This window comes from Hyaena hyaena, unplaced genomic scaffold, assembly GCF_003009895.1.
Source record: "Hyaena hyaena isolate Hyena2069 unplaced genomic scaffold, ASM300989v1 scaffold_109, whole genome shotgun sequence".
In the NCBI taxonomy this organism is placed as follows: Eukaryota; Metazoa; Chordata; class Mammalia; order Carnivora; family Hyaenidae; genus Hyaena; species Hyaena hyaena.
This window is the reverse complement of record NW_024080740.1, coordinates 2307456-2330766: the sequence shown is the minus strand read 5'-3', so window position 1 is coordinate 2330766 and position 23311 is coordinate 2307456. Positions and strand designations below refer to the sequence as shown.

Sequence of the window (23311 nt, the reverse complement as noted above, 5' to 3'; positions counted from 1 at the left end):
AATAAATTTCTCTTTAAATTATTCAGAGGGTCTAGTGTCTCCCCTAATGTGGGAAGAAAACCCAGGTGGGTCCATGTCATTTCCAGTAACATTCAGGTAAGCAAATCCTGTATAGTCCCTTTAAGTTTCAAAAGTCACTCTCAACTCAACTGTTGGACGTCCAGGGCTGATAATTCAGACTTGACTCAAACTCTCCTTCCCTGTTGCTCAAGTCCACTGCAGACTGGAAGCATCCAGTTAGGGAAGAGATAGTGCTCTTTCCTCATCTCACCCTTCTATCCCTTCTTATCCATTTTATTAATAATGAGTTCCAAACCTCTGCGCGAGAATGGGAGGAGAGATAAGAAGAACAGGAAAGATCTTCTGGGAATCTAGCTTGGTCACCTTCTGGATCTGGCAGATGCTTAAAGGACTGCAACCAATAAGCACAGAGAAATAAATTAAAATAACTATAGTTCAGTGATTAAAAACATCAAATGCCTTAGTCACAATTGTTTTAGAAGGATCTCTTTTATTATTTTTGGAAATAAATGCAAGATTAACAACCCCAGATAAGATTAATACATTTGAGGAAGGTGAGGAGCAAACGGTAGGTAGGAAAACCAAGGGATGGGTTGTCCCTCCTATAGGGACACACACTGGCCGCCTCTTCCACCATGTTGATTTCCTTGAATATGTGGGTCAGCTCCCCATTTGCAGGACCCCAGCATCTGCTAACTGAGGTAGAAACCTTCAGGCAGCAGGTGAAAATCTAGGTTTACTTACTAACCTGCCTTTTTTCCTTTCTTAGATAGCAGGTAGTCAATCAAAACTTTTCCACTTGTGCAAGGGATTCATAACATATCATGCCCTGGCTGTAAGGACTCAAATTGACTTTTCTGGTGTGGGCTGGGAAAAGGAGAGCCTGCATAACTTGTTGGGTTCCAATGCAAAATGAAAACGTAGGCCTCTTATTTAAAAAAATGACTAAGAATTTCAAAGATGGTGACAATAAAGCATTAAACCAAACATGGGCCATTCCAGGTGAGGGGCTCTGCGCAAAGCCAGCCGTGGTTGGGGATTACCAGCCACATTGCCACATGGCTCGAGTCTCTGCATTTGTAGTTAGAGGCCAAAATGACCTCAACTTCTAAGTCATAATCATTTAAATACTGTTTATTGGTTGAAAAACTTTTATCAGTAACCATGAACAAAACCCTGAAGACTAGATTGAGGTTTGCAGAACTGAATATAATTACCTAATAGCTTTGACAATATAAATTGTAGCTGTCAGAAATGAGGTGTGTAAGTGTAGGAGGGAGATAGCTTGGAGATAACCTCATTCCATAAAGCAGGTGGTGGAGCTAACATAACAAATTCATGGATAGAGACTTAGGTGCAAAAAAGTTTTAATATTCCAACAGAAGAATTAAAACATGATGAAAAGATCAAACATTAAAAAGAGGAAGGATTATGGGGTGTCTGGGTGACTCAGTTAGTTAAGCATCTGACTTTGGCTCAGGTCATTATCTCACAACTTGTGAGTTGGAGCCCTACATCAGGCTCTGTGCTGACAGCTCAGAGCCTGGAGCCTGCTTCATATTCTGTGTCTCCCTCTCTCTCTGCCCCTTCCCCACTCACACTCTGTCTCTCTTTCCTCCAAAAATAAATAAACATTAAAAAAATTTTTTTAATAAAAAGAGGAAGGATTAGTACAAATAAACAAAAATTGACCTTTTATATCAGAAAGTAAAGAATACTATATAAATCTGATAATAAATAGATAAATAAGTAAGTTAGCTCCAGTTATGGGAGTAACTGCCAAAAGATCTAAAAACAAATATAGTTAAAATATGTGTCTTTGTAAGGGTGCTTGGGTAGCTCAGTCAGTTAGGTGCTGAACTTTGGCCCATGTCATGATCTCGTGGTTCACAAGTTCAAGCCCTGCATAGGGCTCTCTGCAGACCCTCATTGGCCTTTCTGTCAGCATAGAGCCCACTTCAGATCTGTCCCCTTCTCTTTCTGCCCTTCTCCCACTTGTGTGTGGGTGCTCCCTCCTTCCCTCTTTCTCTCAAAAATAAATAAATATTTTAAAAAAGATATGTCTTTGTAAATACATCTATTTTAGGAAATTGTCGATCAACTTTTATACTTCTGATGTTTTTAAACATGTACCTTATGGTTTAATAAAAAAAATAACAAAAATTTATCTAATGAAAATAAGTTAATCTAAGAGGAAGCTATGGTACAAATTTATTGAAGAAGATGGGTCTATGAAAATAGATCAAATATATTCCTTTATTTTGGTTCCCAGTGACTGCTGCTCATAGGTGCAGTGTGGTTTAAAGGCATATGTCTGGTAAGTGACAAAAGTTTATTTAAATTACTTATGAAAAGGCATACTCTTTTTTTCTTCAATAGTTAATTGTCAGGCTGGTTTCCATATAACACCCAGTGCTCATCCCCACAACTGCCCTCCTCCCTTCCCTTCTCCCCCACCTCCATCAGCCCTCAGTTTGTTCTCAGCATTCAAGAGTCTCTCATGGTTTGCCTCTCTCCCTCTCCCCAACTATTTTTCCCCTTCTTCTCCCCCATGGTCCTCCATTAAGTTCCTCCTAATCCTCCATACGTGCAAACATATGGTATTTGTCCTTCTCTGCCTGACTTATTTCGCTCAGCATAACACCCTCAAGGTCCATCCATGTTGCTACACATGGCCAGATTTCATTCTTTCTCATTGCCATGTAGTATTCCATGGTATAGATAAACCACATCTTCTTGATCCATTCATCTGTTGATGGACACTTAGGCTCTTTCCATGTTTTAGCTATTGTGGAGAGTGCTGCTATGAACATTGGGGTACATGTGCCCCTATGCACCAGCACTCCTGTATCCCTTCGGTAAATTCCTAGCAGTGCTATTGCTGGGTCATAGGGGAGTTCTATGGTTAATTTTTTGAGGAACCTCCACACTGTTTTCCAGAGGGGCTGCACCAGTTTACCTTCCCACCAACAGCGTAGGAGAGTGCCTGTCTCTCCACATCCTTGCCAGCATCTAGATTCTCCTGATTTGTTCATTTTTGCCACTCTGGCCAGCATGAGGTGGTGTCTCAGTGTGATTTTGATTTGTATTTCCCTGATGAGGAGGGATGCTGAGCATCGTTTCATGTGTCTGTTGGCCATCTGGATGTCCTCTTTGGAGAAGTGTCTGTTCAGGTCTTCTGCCCATTTCTTCACTGGATTATTTGTCTTTTGGGTGTGGAGTTTGGTGAGTTCCTTATAGATTTTGGATACTAGCCCTGAGAAGGCATGTTCTATCACTGATTTTTAACAATCCAGTGATGTATACCTTATAAAAGTACATCTAATGTAAAATGAGAAAGTTTAGAAACAAAAGCAGAAAAAGATACATCAGGATATGTAAGCATGAAAGAAATTTAGGCAAATCTTTATGGAAAAGATGGTGACATTGCCTTTCTCCCAAAATTTTTTTTAAAAATTGAAATTAAAATAATAAAAAGAGTATCTTCTTTTTTGCTTACATGTAGTTTTTTCTGTTACAATAATACTGGATTAAAATATTCAAAAGAGTATCAAATATGCCATTGATGCTAAAGCCAAGAAATATTTTAACCTTTTACTGCAAACTTGAAGATGCTTTACAGATGCTTTCTGTAGATAGATTTGTTTCTAAGCTCTCCAGTCTGTTTCACTAGTCTAGTTGTCTTTCTATGTCTCGATCCAACATTGTTTTAATCACCATTTGCAGGGATATCTGGTAGGGTAAGCACCCCTTCTTCACCATCTCTTAGTTCCTTCTCATTTTTTTTTCCTTCTGTTTTCCAAAATTGATGTGCTCTTTACACTGTGCAAATTCTATGAAAAAAAATGTATATGTGGCATTGAATTTATAGATTTACTCAGGAAGCCTTGGCATCCTTACAATGCTGAATCTCCTATCCATGAACATAGCAAAATGTCCCATTAACTGAAGTCCTTCGGTCAAATTTTTATCATTATCTCCATAATGATCTTACTTATATCCTGTAAATAAATAAGAAAAACACAAACAGGGGCACCTGGGTGGCTCAGTCGGTTAAGCGTCCACCTTGGGCTCAGGTCATGATCTCATGGGTCATGGGTTCGAGCCCCGTGTCAGTCTCTGTGCTGACAGCTAGGTCAGGTCTTGGAGCCTGCTTCAGATTCTGTATCTCCCTCTCTCTCTGACCCTCCCCTGCTCACACTGTGTCTCTCTCTCAGAAATAAATAAAACATTAAAAAATTAAAAAAAAAGGAAAACACAAACAACCCAATGAAAAATGGGCAGAGGCTATGAAGAAACAATACAGGTGGGAATCTTGTTGCTTGTAAATGTATGAGAAGACACTCAACTTTATCGGTCAGCAGGAGTAATGCAAATGAAGTAAAAATACCTTTTTACACCATCTAATTGGTTTGACGGTATCAAGAGTTAGAAGTGATATTGAACCTTTCAACTCTACTGTGGTATAAAGTCGTAGAACCACAGATGAGTATAATCTAATACAGTTAAAAATGCTGACACACTGGTACCCAGTAATTCTCTCTCAAGAAACTCCTACACAATTTAAAAAATATTGTTATTACAAAAAAGCTTAGCAACTGTCTTTAGTAGAGGTAGTTTAAGTTTAATTAAGCTGTAGTTTAATTATATAATGAGAAGATACTCAACAGCTCTCCTAGTGGCTCAGTCAGTTAAGCATCTGATTTTGGCTAGGGTCATGATCTCACAGTTCATAGGTTCAAGCCCCGCATTGGGTTCTGTGCTGACAGCTCAGAGCCTGGAGCCTGCTTCAGATTCTGTGTCTCCTTCTCTCTCTGCCCCTCCCCCACTCACACTCTCTCTCTGTCTTTCAAAAATAAAGCAAACATTTAAACATAAATTAAAAAAAATATATTGTTGACTAATAAAAGCAGGTTGAAAAGTGAGATACCATTTATATATTTTTTATGGACACAAAATAATAGTATATATGTGATTTATGGGTACACATATGACTTATAAAAGAAAAAAAATTTACAAGGGGATGACAAAAACCAACTTTAGGATAGCAGTTATTCCGGTGGAGAAAGAAAGGAAAGAAAGGAGAAATGCGCTGGATTTTGTTGTCTATAAAATTTTATCTTGGAAAAAATAAAGCTAAAGCAAATATGACAAAAATTATTATCTGTCAAATATGCACAATGATATTTAGATCTTTTATGTTTTCACAAATATTCTGTATGTTTGAGTTATTTCATAATGCGTAAAACATCTTAGATTTGGTGCTGATATAATACTAGGTATTTAGATGTAGTAACACAGTAGATTTTTAACCTAACTCCATTTTGCATATAAGCACAAAATACTTTTGAATTGTAAATAAGTATAAATATTTTCAGGAAAGCAGTTATGGTATAAATCAAGGCAAGATTAGGCTTCGATTTATTCAGAAACTTTACCAATGTTTTTCCTCATTTTGGAATAACATTCATTATGGCAATGACTTTTGTGGTATTTGAATTACAGTACAAAACACCTTGGTCTGTTCAAATTCCTAGCTGTTAGGTTCTACATATGGGTTCAAGTAAATCGCTATTTCATTATGGCATCCAGGATAGTCATTAACATATTGAACTTTATTCTACATTATAATTTACTTATAGTATGTGTAACAGCCATAACTATGTAGTGCTAATTATTAGAAATTACTTTCATATTACCTGTATAGTTTAGCTAGGCATATTTATTTTTAAAAGGCTAGATATGAAGGTGGATGTTATTATCTATGGATTTCCTTGAAGAATAGGGGAGGCTCTCTTGAGAGCTTGTTTGGAGGTTCTAGCAAGGGAGCGCAACTACTCGTATACCCTTGACCCCGAAGAACAATCCTCCTCTATTGGGGAAGGTCATCCTCTTCGACCAAGCACGCAGCTTTGGGAGGGATGTGCATGGAGCTGAGAGGGAGGAAGCAGACACCCGCCTAGCCAGCCAGATCAGCCGAATCAACCCTGGCGGTCAATGGGGTGACAGATGTCTCAGCCAGATCGCCCTCACAAGGGAAGGCTCTCTTAAAGGGATGAGAAGTCTGGCCTGGCCTTGTCCTGCATCTTACCACTGATCTCCCCACTCACACACAGGCTCTTTGAGAAATTAAATCCATTAGGACAGAAGGAAGTCAGGGGCTGGCTTAGGGATATGGTGGGAGATGTGGATTCCCTGAGTCTGGGAAGATAGAGAAGTGAGTTTCTGTCGTGACAGAGACTTGCTTTCTGGTCTCACTCTTATGCAGCTCTTGAGGTGACAGAAGTTGGGGGTAATGTGGATGCTTTGGAAGAGGATGCTTCTGGAGGCCAAGTTGTAGCCGGTAGGGAGAAGCAAAGTCCAGCAGAGGGAGCCACAATGATGACTGAGCACTGACCATTGGCCAGTCTAACTAGTGGGCACTTAGAGGCAATTTAAATTTATTTGGGTGGGAAAAAAAAAAAAAGCAAAGAAAATATGAGAGGTCTCATAACTAAGGTTGATGAAATTGATTCTGTTTTTTGGAGAGTAATGAAAGGAAATTTTCACACGGTTCTGTTCTGGGAGAACAGAAGAAAAAAATTCAGTATTGACTGGCACTCTGTCCCTCTGTAATCCTGGCCTCAACATTATCTTTTCCCCATGGCCTGGTTCTGCCATTTTTGCAGCCAGCAACCACTCTTTCTGTGTAAATTCTAACTCTGTCTCCTCTCTTCAACCCATTCTTAGTGCACACAAACCTCTGTCTTCTTTGCCCACAGACGGAATCTGAAAAGACCTTGTTCTTTATAACAAGCAGTACAAATTAGAATTTGTGTCTCTCTTTTGCTACCGTTCCAGAGTACTTCTGGAGAAGTACATAATTAAATTAAAATTACATAAATTAAAAAGTTCATGAAGGGCCCTCTCTCATTAAATTTTCTTTACTCCAGAAATAATTTACCCCAGGATGAAATAATTTATCCCCTAGAATGAAAATTGTTGCAAAATTTTGGAAGGTGTAGTTTATGAAGTGTAAAGAAAACCATTTGGAGAAATAGACCAGGTTTCTGTACAAAGAGGCTCTGTATTTTAAGAATGTCAATTCTTCCTAAATTGCTGTCTACACTCAAATAAGTTCCAGGAGAATCAAATGTTAAACATTTTAAAAATCTATCAAAAACTATAAAAATTATAATTAATCCGGATAGCAATGCTACCTCTGAGAGAAACAGTACATTCTAATATTAAAAAAAAAAAAAAAGTTAACATCATGTATTTAAGAAAAAGCAAAATAAGCTGGTTAAAAATGTGTAGCAATAGTGATAATGTAGGCCTACATTTTAATTTAATGAAGGAGTCCTATAAATGTAAACAAAACAGAAAGGCTTTAGTGTATAAAAGGAAAAAAAAACTTTGGACAATTAGCTAAAGAAGAAATACCACTAGTTAATAATTACAGAGAAAGTGTTCACACTCTAATAATCAAATGCACTTAGATTAGATTTAAAAATTTTTTTTTAATGTTTATTTATTTTTGAGAGACAGAGTGTGAGCGATAGAGGAACAGAGAGAGAGGGAGACACAAAATCTGAAGCAGGCTCCAGGCTTTGAGCTGTCAGCACAGAGCCAAAGTTGGACACTTAATCTACTGAGCAACCCAGACTCCCCTCAATTTTTTGTAAAAAGAAGCATTTTTTACTTCCAAACTAGCAAAAAAGAGAAATTAAAATTAGATAACAACATACTGGTGACTCTATGTGGGGAGAAATTTATGCCAGAGAAATAATCCTAAAATTTTCATACAAATGTATTACTTGTAGCATTAATGGTAAGATCTCAATTTTGGAAAAAATCAATCGTATCCAACAGTTGGGCAAACTCACTGCATGGAGTTATATAGTTACTATTATGCAATTACTTTTAAATGATGTTTAAAGTAATTCTATAAACAACATGTAAATGGTTATAAGAGTAAACAAAAGGCATTACTGGTTAATAAAAATATTTAAATTTGTCTAAATTAATTGTTAATTAGAGAAACAAACATTTTTTTAAATTTCCTTTAAATTTATTTCTAGGAGAGAGAGAGAGAGAGACGGCGTGAGCAGGGGAGGGTCAGAGAGAGAGGGAGACACAGACTGAAACAGGTTCCAGGCTCTGAGCTGGCAGTCAGCACAGAGCCTGACGCGGGGCTTGAACCCACGAACCGCGAGATCATGACCTAAGGGAAAGTCGGACGCTTAACCGACGAAGCCACCCAGGCGCTCTGGCACTTGAAAAATTTTGTACCACTTCCTCTGTCCTCTAGGCGCCCCTAGAGAAACAAACATTTAAACACAATGACATATCACTATGCACCCAGCAGATTGGCTAAAATTAAAGAGACCAAAAATACCAAACATGAATGAGAATGTGGCACAAGAACTCTCATGCATAGCTTATAGGGTTCAAGTCGAAGATAGGCATACCCAATGATCCAATAATTCCATTCATAGGTCTAGAACCCAGGGAAACTCCTGCTCATGAGCACCAGAGTACAAGAATGTACAAGAAAGCTTATAGCAGCAGTACTGGGAATAGCCTGAAACTAGAAATTTCCAACACCAGTGGGATGACTAAACTGTGGATTTCTTGCGCAGTGAGACAGAACACAATAAAATGAACAAAAGACAGCTAAACATCACAACATAGCTTATTTTCACAAACATAATGTTGAATGAAAGAAGCAAGTCATAGAAGAATATGCGTTTATTACTTCATGTACATAAAGTTCAAAAAAATGAAACTGTCTTGTCTAGAGATATATACAAAGGTGGCAAAACTCTAAAGAAATGCATAATCGATTCCTCTGGCAATGGAGAAAGATAGTAGGAAAGTGGAGGTCTTCTCTGGCTCTGGGGCGTGTTTCATTTCTTGACCTGGGGTATGATTCTGTGGGTGACGGCTTTACAATATTTTTACAACATATATCTTTATATATTATGTAATGCATGTTTTATGTTATGGGTTGACTTGTATCCCCCCCTTCCCCAAAAGAAGATACACTAAAATCTTGGAGTGTAAGTAACTTTTTCTGTGAGGGTTTTGCAAGATGAGCAAACATTTCTAATAAATTTTAACTTGATAAACGAGTGATGTCTTGTAGTAGGAGTAGTACGTGACGCCAAATGTCACATGATCACAACTGAGCCAATGATTCTTGAAATTCACTTTGATATATGAGTGCTTTGGATTACAAGTATGTTTCTGGAACCAATTATGCTTGCAAACCAAGGTTTCACTGTATGTTGCAGTGCCAATCCCCAATACTTCAGCGTGTGATCTTGTTTGGAAATAGGGTTGTTGCAAATGTAGTTAGCTGAGTAGGAGCAGGATGTGACCCCACCGCAGCGTGGGTGGCGCCCTCACAAGAAGCCAGCCCTGTGGAAATACAGACGCACACCCAAGGCCGTGAGAAGATGGAGACAGACATTGGAGTGATACACCTATAAACCAAGGAATGCCAAAGACTGACAAGCCATCCCCAGGAGCCGGGACACAGGCATGAGACAGAGTCTCCCTTAAAGCCCTCAGAAGGAGCCGACCCTGCCCACATCTTAATTCAGACTTTCAGTCTCCAGAACTGTGAACACATTTCCATTGTTTTAAGCAACCTACTTTGTGGTGCTTTGTTATTACGGAGGAGCTAGGAAACTAACACATTGTGTTTGCTTGCTTTTTTTTTTTTTTTCAAGGTTTATTTATTTGTTTTTGAAAGAAAATGAGAGAGAGAGAGAGAGAGAAAGAGAGCACAAGCGGGGAAGTGGCAAACAAAGAGAGGAAGTCACAGAATCCGAAGCAGTTTCCGGGCTCCGAGCTGTCATCACAGAGCCCGCCACGAGGCTCAAACTCACGAACCGTGAGACCGTGACCTGAGCTGAAGTCAGACGCTCAGTCAAGTGAGCCGTGCAGGCACCCCCACATTGTATTTTCACATTAGGAATATTTGTTAAAAGGGCCCAGGAATTTGTATTTATGGTGTCTAATTTCTGAATAAATCACAAGATCTAAAATAAAAAAGTACTCAAGTCATCCTACTTTATATATTTTCTGGAAAAGTTACTCAAAGATACAATTCAAATATAAAAAATAAAGATCAATTCAGAAAAGAAAACTATGCAGCATATCTAGTTGTACCAACAGGTCAAGGATCAACTGTAAATGTCCAAGTACATTAAAAAATAAAGGATGTGGTTTGTTCCACGTTGGCCTGTAAAATTTTCATCCTGACCCTTTGATTCCTTTCCTTACTGGAAATTCTCCAGTGTCTGAAGTGACCTCGCATTTGGCTTCTGGGAAGACATTCTTATTCATTCCATTTCTCTACAGAGCAAAGAAGGGCTGACCTGAAAAGACACCTGACCCAGAATTTCTCGGGGGTGGAATACTGATGAACACAGATGGCTCTGTGCAAGACCGTCTTCAGTTAGAATTCTGCTTTCTGCAAGTTGGGAGTACGCACAGCCTCAGAGTTTATAGAACAATGTGCTCCCAGAGATCTCGCTGGGGGGTTGATTTTGTATAGGATACTGAACATGTTTGTGGAAATATTGCCTTTCTCAAGCAGGTTCCACGCGACCAGAGGATGTCATAAAAAGGAGGCATAAAGGAGCAATATGTAGAAAACCGATTTTTTAAAAATTAGCAAAATGCAATGTGATTTCTCTACTACTTTCAACTTTTCAAGTACCAAAAGAGCAACGCACAGAAAAGACATCTTCTACAAAAATGCGGTAGAATGGGATAGTAGTAAGAGATTTTGAAGCCAGGCTGTTTGCTTTCAAATCTCTGCTCTATTGCTTCTTAGCTTGATGGAGTTATTAGCCTCTCTAAGTACAAATTTCTTCATCTGTAAAATTAGGATAAAAATTGCACCTATTGCAAAGGGTTGCTAAAAAGATTTAACAAGGCACTATATGGAAAGCATTTAGCTCAGAACAATGCACATGGTAAGTGCATAATAAATATTAGTTGCTGAAATAATAATAATAATAGCAATAGTAATAATAATACCTTTTCATATTTGTACTTGAAGTAGCTATAAAAACTTCCCGTAGAATTGATTATAGAGTAGGCCCCCAGGGGTCCTTGCGTTCACCCCATTAAATTAGGCAGAGAAGGAAAATTTCAGGTTCTTAAGTTGACCATTTTAGTACTTAACATTCTCTATCAGAAAAATAAAATTCACTTCAGTTTCCTGGTGTGTTGGATAAGTGGGTTTGGTTAAATAATTTCTGTGGGGCTTTCCAAATACTACAAATTTGTATTTCTAACAGCCATTATCAACCATAAACCAAATATGTCTTGAAGTCACCGTCTTTCTTTCATTGAGTATTTCTATTATTCTGGCTTCTACCCCTTTCCAAGCAAAATATGACCTTTCGGCTAGTTTGGTGGTCACTGTGTGTATTTTGTTTTTCCACAGTTGTACTCCAAAGGGGCCTTACACTTGGGTGGGTACCTGCTGTTTTCGGTCAGAGTTGGGCAAGCTCCTAACACTAAAGTTTGCTTGGACCAAACTTTCAGGTTTCTCAGCTTTGAAAGAGAAAAACACGATTTTGTGAAATATTCAAAGAAATTGATGGTTTTTAAAGCCAACTGTCTGAGCTTCAAAGGTATCTTTTCACTTATATTTGCTATTTTATCGACAAAAGCTAGTTAGTTATAGGGATCACTCTGTCCTTCCCAATCCACCTGCAGGTAAGAATTACAACCCAGGGGGGCTCCTGGGTGGCTTAGTCGGTTGGGCGTCTGACTTTCGCTTAGGTCATGATCTCGCCGTTCGTGGGTTCGAGCCCCGCGTCGGGCTCTGTGCTGACTGCCAGCTCAGAGCCCGGAGCCTGTTTCAGAGTCTGTGTCTCCCTCTCTCTCTGACCCTCCCCTGCTCACGCTCTCTCTCTCTCTCCTAGAAATAAATAAAACATTAAAAAAAAAAAAAAAAAGAATTACAACCCAGGGAGCTGCGCTCCAGCTTTCCCGCGGAAATCCTCCCTTCTCTCCCTACCCCTACCCAACCCCGATACATTTGCTGGCTGTCCAGGAGATGTCACTCTTGTTTCAAACGCCTGGCTTCCCTGGGGATCAACAAGTAAACCCTGGAAAGACCGGATCACGAGGTGGCTGGGGAGGGGGTGGGGTCTTGAACTTGGGGAACAATGGCAAAATATGTTTGAGTAATTGTCTTTCTCAATCTCCCTTTCTAGGGGCCAACGTGAACATGAAGACGAACAACCAGGATGAGGAGACACCCTTGCACACAGCTGCCCACTTCGGCCTCCCGGAGCTGGTGGCCTTCTATGTAGAGCACGGGGCCATCGTGGACAGCGTGAACGCCCACATGGAGACCCCGCTGGCTATCGCCACCTACTGGGCCCTCCGCTTTAAAGAGCAGGAGTACAGCAGGGATCACCACCTCATCTGCCGCATGCTTCTCGACTACAAGGCCGAGGTCAACGCCAGGGATGACGACTTCAAATCTCCGCTGCACAAGGCAGCCTGGAACTGTGACCACGTGCTCATGCACATGATGCTGGAGGCCGGCGCCGAAGCCAATCTCATGGATATCAACGGCTGCGCTGCCATTCAGTACGTGCTGAAGGTCACCTCTGTGCGCCCAGCTGCCCAGCCTGAGATCTGCTACCAACTACTGTTGAACCATGGGGCTGCTCGAATATACCCTCCACAGTTCCACAAGGTGAGGTTGTGTTCTAAGGTGCCAGGTAGAGAAGAGGGTAGTCAGCAGGTCCCCGGAGACTCCAAGGGTGGCTTGTTCTCAACTCACTTTACTGTGAATAATAATAGCCTTCTCTGGGCACCGGGGTGGCTCAGTCGGTTAAATGCCTCATTCTGGGCTTTGGCTCAAGTCATGACCCTGTGGTTCATGAATTCAAGCCCCGTGTTGGGATCCGTGCTGATGGTGCGGAGTCTGCTTGTGATTCTCTCTCTCTCTCTCTCTCTCTCCCTCTCTCTCTCTGCCCCTCTCCTGTTCACTCTGTCTCTCTCAAAATAAATACCTAAAAGTAAACAATTAAAAAAAAATAATAGCGTTCTCCTAAGTTTATTTTGAGAATTAAATGATAATATTTGAGAAGTGTTGGCATGGTGCCAGGGCTGGGGTAACCATGAAAGAAGTGATGGCTATCACTATCGCTATTATTATATATTTCTTGATCAGTAGAATCAGGGCTCCGGGCCTGGTTTACCCACAGGGGCCTCTCCAACCAGGAGAGACGATGTGTGAGACAGTCCAGAGATTTTTAGTTGACACTCACTGCTGGTTGAGAGTGGATGAACCACGTCTCTGCAAAAGTAACTAGAATGCCCTCTTCTCATTCCCCCTTGAGAGCCAGATTAAGGAGAACGGGCCTTCCCGTGGAGCTTCTCTTCTCCAGCGAGAAGTCTTGCGAATGCGAAGAGCATCCCTTTCTTTTCACAAAGGCACTCCTCTGAGAGGTGACAGTGAGGAGGGTTAGAGGCAGAGGCTTGGTGATGAGTCTTGGCTTGGCCGTTAACTTGCTGTATGACGTTTGAACAAGTCCTTGATCTCTCATATCTCAATGTCCCCATCTGAAAAATGAAGGTAAAAATTCAACTTTGCAAAAAAGTTTCAGGAATAAGTAAGATATGTTAACCATCCAGCCCCTTAGTGGTACTCAACAAAATGATTTCCTTTGGTCTTCCTCCTCCCAAAATGCACGCTGGGTCTATTGTGGGAGTCTGTCTTCCCAGCCTAACTTTGGTGACTCCAGCAGCCTGTAAAATAGGTGTACGATGATGTGTTCCAAGGACATTATCCAGAGTTAGCATGTTCTTCGTTGTGTTTCACTACTCTGAGTTCCTCCAGTTTGGCCATATGCTAAAGAGATTTAGGTTAGAATTGGCTACCAGTTCAAGACTTGTATTATAAACATTTTTGTTGCTACCCAACAGACAGTGTGAGAGCACTGGCCCCCTTCCAAAGGAAAACTACAGAAAAACTATTCAATTTACTATGCAGATGCTTCAAAGTGATTTAGCACAACTACTCCACAGCCCGACTTTCCAAAGAGTCATCTTTACGACAAGTAAATGACTGACTCATTTATCCAGAAGATAAAGTGATTTGTTCTCTTGTGGATGGGGAATTCAGTTTCCTTATTTACAAGGAACAAGGTCAGAGCTGAAGATGCTGTCTTCCAAATACAAAGCAAATTTGTAGAGGGTGTATTTCACTGAAAGCCAATGTATAAATTACATAAGGGGGAAAAAGAATTATAGGGTCTGCAATTGCTTTCCAGGGTACAAAAGGACATTTGATTTTTTTTCTCTCAGCATAATTCAGAAGGAAGTGACACCCCAGGGAGCCAAGATTGGGTTTTCTTGTAGGGCAAGAAAGACATTTTTCCAGGGGAGGGAAAGGTACGGGAGGGTTTGGGAGAGGAAAGGATGATTCCTGCCATTGAACAAGGCTGCAAATGAAGCCCAGAATACAACCAGGTTTTTTGATCATTAAGTACTTTTCTGCACAGATGTATCAACATAAAAGGGCAGAGGTAGTCTGTTTCTCTGCTGACGTGGCTTACAGAGGTGGCACTTGTAGGGGAAGGGTGGCAGGAAGATGTATCTTGACTCTGGTTTTTAATCTGTGCTTTCAGGAGTCAGATGATGAGGGCAAGTATCTAAAGGTGTCTCTAATTGCCACCAGCATGGGAAGAAATTGTTGTCCAGTTGTTCTTCCATGAAGAGAGAACAGAGACCCCAGAGGCAGAAAGTGAAGTGCATTGGGCGTCTTCTGGTTTTCCAGGCTAAGGAAGGAGCGGAAGCTTCTCCCTTTCGGTCCCCAACAATCCTTTCTCATTTGATGGTCAAGGTTCCTGGGAGTCCGTGTATTGCGATGATTTGGGGTTTGCTGTCTCTTAAGGATCTTTTTCGTTGTTGTCTCCTGTGTAATAATTATTGAGGCCTGAAGATGGTGTGTCCAACTGTCTTAGTTCTGGAAGAAGCCTGGTGTGCCAGTGAAGGGAGCTGGGAAGCTGTCAGGCTCCTCAGAGGAGCGTTTCCTGCTGTGAGAACCAACCATCTCCTGTCAGCAGAAAACTCAGTGGTCAGTGTCAGTGAAACCTAAGGACAGCAGTGGGAGTTTTGGACTTTGTGCATTGAAATACTGCAGGTTAAGAACTACTTAAGTTTTTTTTAGCCTCATGAAAGGTGGCAAGTTATCTCCCTGTGATATATGGAAGTATGCCAGGTGCAAATTGAGGCACCAGATGTGTGAAGTAGTCTCCTGAACTATGAATGGATAATGTTCTTGTGGCCATAACTTAGTTGGAACTTTTTCTGAACAGGGGCTTTGAATAGCGTTGCCGAAAAAACATAGGACTCTTAGTTAAATCTGAATTTTAGGTATTTAATAAGTAGTCATTAATATAAACAAGTTTTTAATACCTTTAACATAAAAGGTATATGATAAGCAATATTTGGGACATGGCTACACTACAAATTCTGCACTACCGATCTGAAATTCAAATTTAACCTGGCAGTCTGTATTACTATCATTTGTTCAGTCTGCAAACCCTAGTCAGGAAGTAGGTAATGTGTTGCAAGATGTTGATCATTTGTGATCAAGGTGTTGGCAGAAGGGGAAAGTAAGGAATATCTGGGGACAAATTACCTGTGTCGGGTTTGTGAGCAGTTTGTCTTTAAATATAACCAGTGTGGCTCCCATGCACGTAGAGTGAGTGCGCCCAGGGAATTAATGCAGAGCAGAGGCCAGGTTTCTGAGTGAACCCTTAAACCTGTGCAGAGCCTCATTACAAGTGTCTCATTTCTCCAAACTTTTATACTTTTTGTTTTTACAATTCCAGTATATTTTTGAGTCAAGCCTTGGGTTAATTTTCAGCTATCGTCTCTGTACTAGTAACTCTTACACTTAATCTGTGTTTAGGATTAGCAACTGGTTCTCACCACGGATCATCCTTTCCGAAAGGATTTGTCTGGAGGGCTTTCGAAAAGGATGTATATGGAGTTCCAGATAGTTGCCATTTTTATGTTAGCAGCAACATCTTTACGTTTAAAAGAGAATGAGTTTGAAATTTCAACAAAATTCAGCCTAACATAATTACAGTAAAGAGTGTTTCTTGTTTCAAAATATCAGTGCAATGAGATTTGTGTCCTTAAACTATTAATTTCACTGGCCATTATCTAAAATTTGAAATAAGGTAATCAGAATATATTTGAAAGAGCACTAAACTCAGATTAAGAAGACCTGAGATTAAGTTCTCATGCTTCCTCTTACTATGTACCTCTCTGGTTTCAGTTTTCTCTTCTCCAGATTGGGGGCGGGTGTGTTGAATAATCTTTAGGGTCTCTTGGGACTCCAACATTCTATGATGCTGTGTTAGGAGTTTATAACAAGTGTAAAGATTAAACTTGTCAGCCTCAGGTGCTGTCGGTGTCTTTCACCTGGAATTGCCAACCTCATCCCAGCTGGAGAGAAAAGAGCAGCCCCATTTGCTTCAATTTTCTAAGACCAGGATGCTGAAAAATTACTACCCTAACAGCCAAGTACTGAGATGGAAGTTCTTCTAGCTACACTTTTGTAGACATAAAAATAATGGCTCTTCAGAGGTCCTTTAGCAATGGCTCTCTGGCTTCAACCCTCCTCCTTACCCCGTTATGGGTTGATGATACAGGATTGCTCTTTACTTGTTTAGGCATGGCTGAAAAAGCCATGGTCGGCAGCTCAGCTTGGGGCACTCTGCCCAAAATATGTATGTGAGTGGTTCCTATGCATTAAGCAAGTATTTATGTTGTGTTCATTTGGACCCAGCCACTTTTACTGATTTAGAGCTTCAATAGATACTGTTAGTCTGTGGCCTATAACTGTGCTTTTTTTAAAATTTTCTCTTTTAATGTTTCATTTATTTTTGAGAGGAAGAGAGAGACAGCATAAGCAGGGGAGGGTCAGAGAGAGAGGAAGATACAGAATCTGAAGCAGGCTCCAGGCTCTGAGCTAGCTGTCAACACAGACCCCAACTTGGGGCTCGAACCCACAAACTATGAGATCATGACCTGAGCCGAAGATGGACTCTTAATCAACTGAGCCACAAAGGTGCCCCATAATTGTGCTTCTTAAATATGAGACAATTGAAAGCAACTGAATGCTGGAACTGCCTTGCCATGGCTTATGAGAGGTGACAATTTATCAGGAATTGTGCGAGCTGATTGTTAAGTACAGCCATTATTAAAAATTAAATAAAATAAACTTACAACAAATAAAGCATACTAAAAACAAAGATCATAGGTATTTAAAACACATTATTTCCTAATTATTTTCTTTATATTTGTTTAAAAAAATTTAATGTTTATTTATTTTTAAAAGAGAGAGCACAAGCATGGGAGGGACAGAGAGAGAGGCAGACACAGAATGCCAAGCAGGCTCCAGGCTTTGTGCTGTCAGCACAGAGCCCAGTGCAGGGCTCAAACTCATGAACCACGAGATCATGACCTGAGCTGAAGTCGGATGTTTAACTGACTGAGCCACCCACGTGCCCATCTTTATATTTCTTAAACATTTTACTCTACATATCAGTGCTCTTGATGTTATACGCATCTATTATATTTGTGTGGTAGAAATATTATATAATGATTTGTTACTGTCCATTTCTTACCAACCATCATTCAGTGACTTCAGGATAGTAGCTATGAATAGGCCATGACGGGAGTATTTACACCACAGAAATGAGCAAATTCTACTGACCAGACCTTGATTTGTTGCTTTGTTGATGTCCAGATCTAAGAAATTAATGGAGTGAATGGTACTAATACAGATTAAATTAAATATGTGGGGGCTCCTGTGTGGCTCAGTCGGTTTAGCGCCTGACTCTTGATTTGGACTCAGGTCATGATCTCAAGGTCATGGGATGGAGGTCTGTGCTAACAGTATGGAGCCTGCTTGGGATTCTCTCTCTCTCTGCCTGTCTCCTGCGCGTGCACTCCCTCTCTCTCAAAATAAAGAAATAAATTTTTTTACAAGTATGTAGCACCAAAAAGTGAGGAAATATGATTCTACTATTCAAAAACATTTATGCATTTCACCAAAAAATTACTCCTGTCATTGGTGAATGAGTTCCAATATTGTCTTCATTGTCTCATATTTGTGGAACAATCACTCTTTTGTATAATAAGAATATCAACATTCATATAAGAACTACATGTGCTCTTCAAGGGCAGACAGAGATTTTGACTATGAATGCAATTTAATGTCCATACAAAATTGATACAAAATCAGGGAAAGCATTCTCTGGGAACCAATTAGCTCTACAGAATTGGTTGGAAATAAAGAGTATTGGACATTTCATTATTCATAAATTGTGGGCTGCACATTATAGGTAAAAACTTATAATGCATTTTATGTACATATAAATATACACAGTTTTTTCCCCATTAAGCGTGTTATTGAACATCTTTTTGCATACCATTGACTCAAACCTCTTGAGGCTTATAACTTCTTGAGGGCCCTGGTTGGCCTGTTTGCTGGGGCTGACACAGTCTTCTGTTGAGGCCATGCCTCCTGATTTGAAACTGTGCTTCAATAAATTCTTTAAAAATCTGTCTTTCCTATAATTCCCACTCTGATGACCCTGCTTCGTCTCACCATGCTGTTGTTCCTGACTCCCGTTGGCTGTTGGAGCTGGGTTTTGATTTGTTATAAGAGAGAAGAACTGCCATCTTCTTTGTCCCATGTGTTTGTAAGGAAGTTCTGCTAAAATAACCCTCCCCCACCCACACCTCTGTCTCCAACCTTACTGTATTCTATTACCCTACTGGTGAGTTGGGAGGAGGAACTGAACTTGCTTAGCTGTGGCCTAGAGAATACCTGAATTCTTGGTCCTTACTTGTGGCAAGCTTCCAGAACACCCTCTTTACATCAGGCAGAGGCCTATAGTTAGGTGATGCAAATTTAATTTGGGGATCGAGTGTCAGGAAACTTGATGTGGCCACATACTTCAACATATGATATGTACATCAGTTTTATTAATAATAAAAATGTCATTCTGATCTCGATTGTCATCTTCATCTCACTTTTTAATAGGTTCTAAAGTCAGGAGAGAACGTTGTTTATGGGGTCTCTACAACCGTGTCTGTTATGACATCAAGGTCTCAAAAATGAGAATGGGTCAGCCCTAGTGACAACTGTGTATCCATCCTTTATCTGTCTCCCACAAGCTGATCCCTCCCTGTTTTAATCCACCCAACTCTTAGTGAACTGGCTTTCTAATCAGGTCTTGTGGTGGTAGCTAATCTGTCTTCCTCTCTCTAATCTTCATGGCTTTGGTGATAACCCGGCTTCAGAAGCTCTCCTAGCCTGATGACTTTCACTCTGAAAAGTCCAGTTTTCTTTTGACTTTTGGAGTCACACAGACCTGAGTTCGAATCCTAGCTCTGTCATGGACGACTAAATAACCTTGAGTTTAAACGTTCTGTCTTAGATTCTAAATCTGTAAAATGGGTATAAGTAAGGGCTAATCTCATAAGGTTGTTTGAAGACTGCACCAGGTAAATATGCAAAGATTTAACATAGTCCCTGGCACATAATAAGTCCTCAAAAAAATGATAACTATAACTTTTTTCCTTCTTCCTCTCTCCTGCCTATTAGGATTCCTCAAACTTTAGACTATGGCCCTCTACCATTTCCATTTATTCCCATTTAGAGCATTACTGAGCCACATGGCTTTCACCACCACATTCTTTAATGATGTACAAGTCTCTACCTCCATCTTGGCCTTTTCAGTGGAGTGCTATCATGCACAGTTTTGACTGACATTTAGACATCCATATGACATATCCTCCTGTCCGTGATGTGACCATTCCCCAATTAGTATACCCTTCCAACTTGTTCATTTCTGTCAGTGGTACTCCCATATGCCCTTGATCTCAATCTTGAAAGTTGCATTCTTTACTCCCCATTTCTGAGTTGTCATTAAGCCCTACTATTCTTTCTCAGAGCTTCAGTTATCATTCATTCTCAGGCCTGACAGTGAAGCTAGCTGAGAATCCATTTGGTACACCTCCATTCAGCCTCCTCACTGTTCTCTGCCCTTCGTCTCCTTGTTTTCTCCTTAGTGTTTTTGCTCATGATGCTCAAGGGACACTTGCTGATCTTTAAGTTAGTCTTTTATTATTTCCTGGCTTACATTGCTCTCTCTTTGAAATATGTATATCTTTTCTCTTCAACCAGGCTATAAACTCCTTGAAGACAAAAAACAGGTCATAAACTTCTCGGAATTACTGTCATACTGCTAAACACAGTGCTCAATAAAGGCCTCCTAATGGAATGAATTGATTGAATACAACCCTTTCTTGTTAAGAAAATGTAATAGCCTCCTATTGCCTGTGAAGTCAATCCCAAGCCCATCAGACTGGCAGTGCACATGGACCGTCAGCTGGCACTATCTTACCTGCTCTTAATATCAGCACTTTCCCGACATGGGCCCTACATTCGGGTGACCACACACATGCACACATGCACACACACACACGCGCACACACACACACTTGACATTAGATTGATAACCTTTCTGTTTCACTTCTGCCTGGGGCCTCAAGACAGTAGGTACTTAATAGCCCCCACTGAGAAATTCGGTGCTCTATCACTTATGACAAACTTGTAAAGGAGGTGGGGAAATCCAGTGTTGTGTTTGCCCGACAACAATAGGCTGAGGCTGAAAGGGACTGGGAAATCAGGGAGAACTCTCTGGATAAAGTTGTTTCAGCGAAGGCATGTCTCCCTTGTAATGGCAGCGATGGGGGATGCTTTTTCCTCATCTCACGTCCAGTGAAGAGGACTCCACAGTTTTCGGGAGTTTCAAGGGAGAAATGGAACCTATGTGTAACTCACGATGAGAAAATTTAAAGGTGAAAGTCTGCGGCTGGGCTGCTTGTCTGTTGGCAAAGAAAGAAAGGTCAATAAATTCAGAGTCAAGAGTACTTTTGCTACAGCCTGCCTATGGACCAGTTGTGGGACACGTTGCAGAACTAGTTGGGTCCCTTTGAAATGAAAATAGGCCACACTCAAAAGACTTCCAGAGATAGGACCAATTTGCAGAGAGAAGCTGGAGGCGTTCAGGTGGACGCAGAAGCTGTTGGGAAGGGGTGAGAGTTGTAAGGGCAAGATGTGCATTTCATCAGGCTTCCACCTGCTTGGTTAGCACCTCTTTTTCACTTGCTCCTGAATGTCGAAGGAAGGGGTAATTTTATTAATCTTTCCATCCGTCCTGGAGCTGGTAGTGTGTTTGAAAACTCCAAGGCATGAGACTTCACAAAAGCATTTCAGGGCCCGAGGAACCTAACAGATCTGCAAGTCCTCGATGTCTTTGTGGGAATGAATAAATTATACATGTGCATTGAACAAATAAAACTGTATGCCCCTCTACAGGTGATCCAGGCTTGCCATTCTTGCCCCAAAGCAATCGAAGTTGTAGTCAATGCCTACGAACACATCAGGTGGAACGTAAAGTGGAAAAGAGCTATCCCAGATGATGACTTAGAGGTAATGGCTTCCTGTGGTTTTCACTATTAAGTAGTTCAAGGCTGCAGTGGAAGTACAGAAAATCCTAATTGAAGAACTGGTTTTGAGAATGCTTATAAGACCTACTCAAACACTCATTTGTCAAATGAAGCAAATGGTTATAAAATGCAGGTGTGAGAATAAGTAAATAGAGGGATCAAGTATGTAGTGTTTGAGAATGTCTTGGGGATTTTTCCATTTAAGGGCAAATTGAACAATTGTATAGAGATGACAGTTTTACTTTCTCCTCAAGAATTTAGATAATTTAATGATAATAATAACAGTAATAGTAATAATAGTAATTGAGATTGCACATGTAATATTTTTACCAGAAGGTTAGTCTTTCGTGTAGAACATTTCATTCCCCTTTCAGGATCTTGAAGCCTTGATGTAGGCAGGAGCCATATTAAAGACCCTTAAGGAGTTCTGAAGAAAGCCAGTAACCAAGCTGAGTTCCCACTCAGCAAATGGACTTTGCTGCCTTTGCAAAGCGGTCCTCCTACCCTCCCTCCCTCCCTCTGAGCCTCCTGTTCTCGGTTGTAGCCGTTTTAGCTTCTGTCTTTCCGTCCAGGGTTGGAGAAGTATCAGGAGCAGAGTGCAAAGTTCATCAGAAGCCAACAGCCTAGAGGCAGTCTTATTCTGCTACTTTTTAACTATTTTACCCTTTAAAAGTTACTTAACCTGCCTTTGTGTCATTAATAGAATAAATATCTGAGTGTATGGGCCACAGAAGGCACGCCAAGTGTATATAATAGCATTTAGATTAATTTCACATTGCTCGTTTTGATATACACTGGCTCAGGCAGTTCACATAAGTATGCTTTATCTCATTTGCTGGCATAGAGTCATGTATCACCATCGTCTCTCTTCTCTCCTTATGTACCATCGCTGCGACCCCATCCCAATTTCATGTTTAATTTTGTCTCACTGTGGGAGACCCTAGAAAGCCGCCATTATGTATAATGTAGGGACTCACTGCCTCATTGTGGGCTTTTACTGATGTAAACTCCAGGGCTTTTCTGCCTTTAACCTGTCTTGCTTTTTCCTTTGCAGAGATACTGGGATTTTTACCACTCTCTCTTCACTGTGTGCAGTAACTCTCCGAGGACTCTCATGCATTTATCGAGATGTGCCATTCGAAGAACATTGCATAACAGATGTCACAGAGCAATTCCTTTGCTTTCCCTCCCATTGTCATTGAAAAAGTACTTGCTTTTAGAGCCAGAGGGAATCATTTATTAAGCCTTATGAGACAGAAGTTCCCAATCCTAGATATTTAAGTGGACTCACCGGGTCGACACAGTTTGCATAAATAAAATGGTACTTGGGTTGATTATAACACTTCAGGGATTTCAAAACACTTGACAAACTCCACGTCATTAATCCTAGGGCATCATGGTGAGGGGAAATAAACAAGAAGTAAAGTTAAGGAATTCTCAAAGACAAGAATGGATCGAGAAGGTACTGACAGCAGAGATAACTAATGTGTATAGTGTTTTTACTTGGTGCCTGATATATTTTTGTAAAATTTTTCATGTATCATCACAATTGAAATGGGACCCAGGTTTTCACACAACCAATCTCATTCTCTCCCTTATCAGTAATAAGTTTACATTATTATTGAGTTGGCAAAATCATAGGCTTTTGTGATTGGCCTCTTAATCTCGGTGTCTTCCCCCACCCTCCCTCCCGCCACCGTTACCACTTAGCAGAGATTATTGT

General features: G+C 40.5%; 1 protein-coding gene across 1 annotated transcript in view; it reads left to right on the top strand.

The window, feature by feature from the left end:
* The window catches only part of ASB4 (ankyrin repeat and SOCS box containing 4), a 58640-nt gene extending 35712 nt beyond the window's left edge, over positions 1-22928 (top strand). Inside the window, exons 3-5 of the mRNA XM_039236279.1 lie at positions 12246-12736; positions 21458-21571; positions 22643-22928. Of these exons, the coding sequence (XP_039092210.1) occupies positions 12246-12736; positions 21458-21571; positions 22643-22831 (794 nt within the window). The 3' untranslated portion in view covers positions 22832-22928. The remainder of the gene's footprint in view (positions 1-12245; positions 12737-21457; positions 21572-22642) is intronic.
* Positions 22929-23311: the final 383 nt, after the last annotated feature.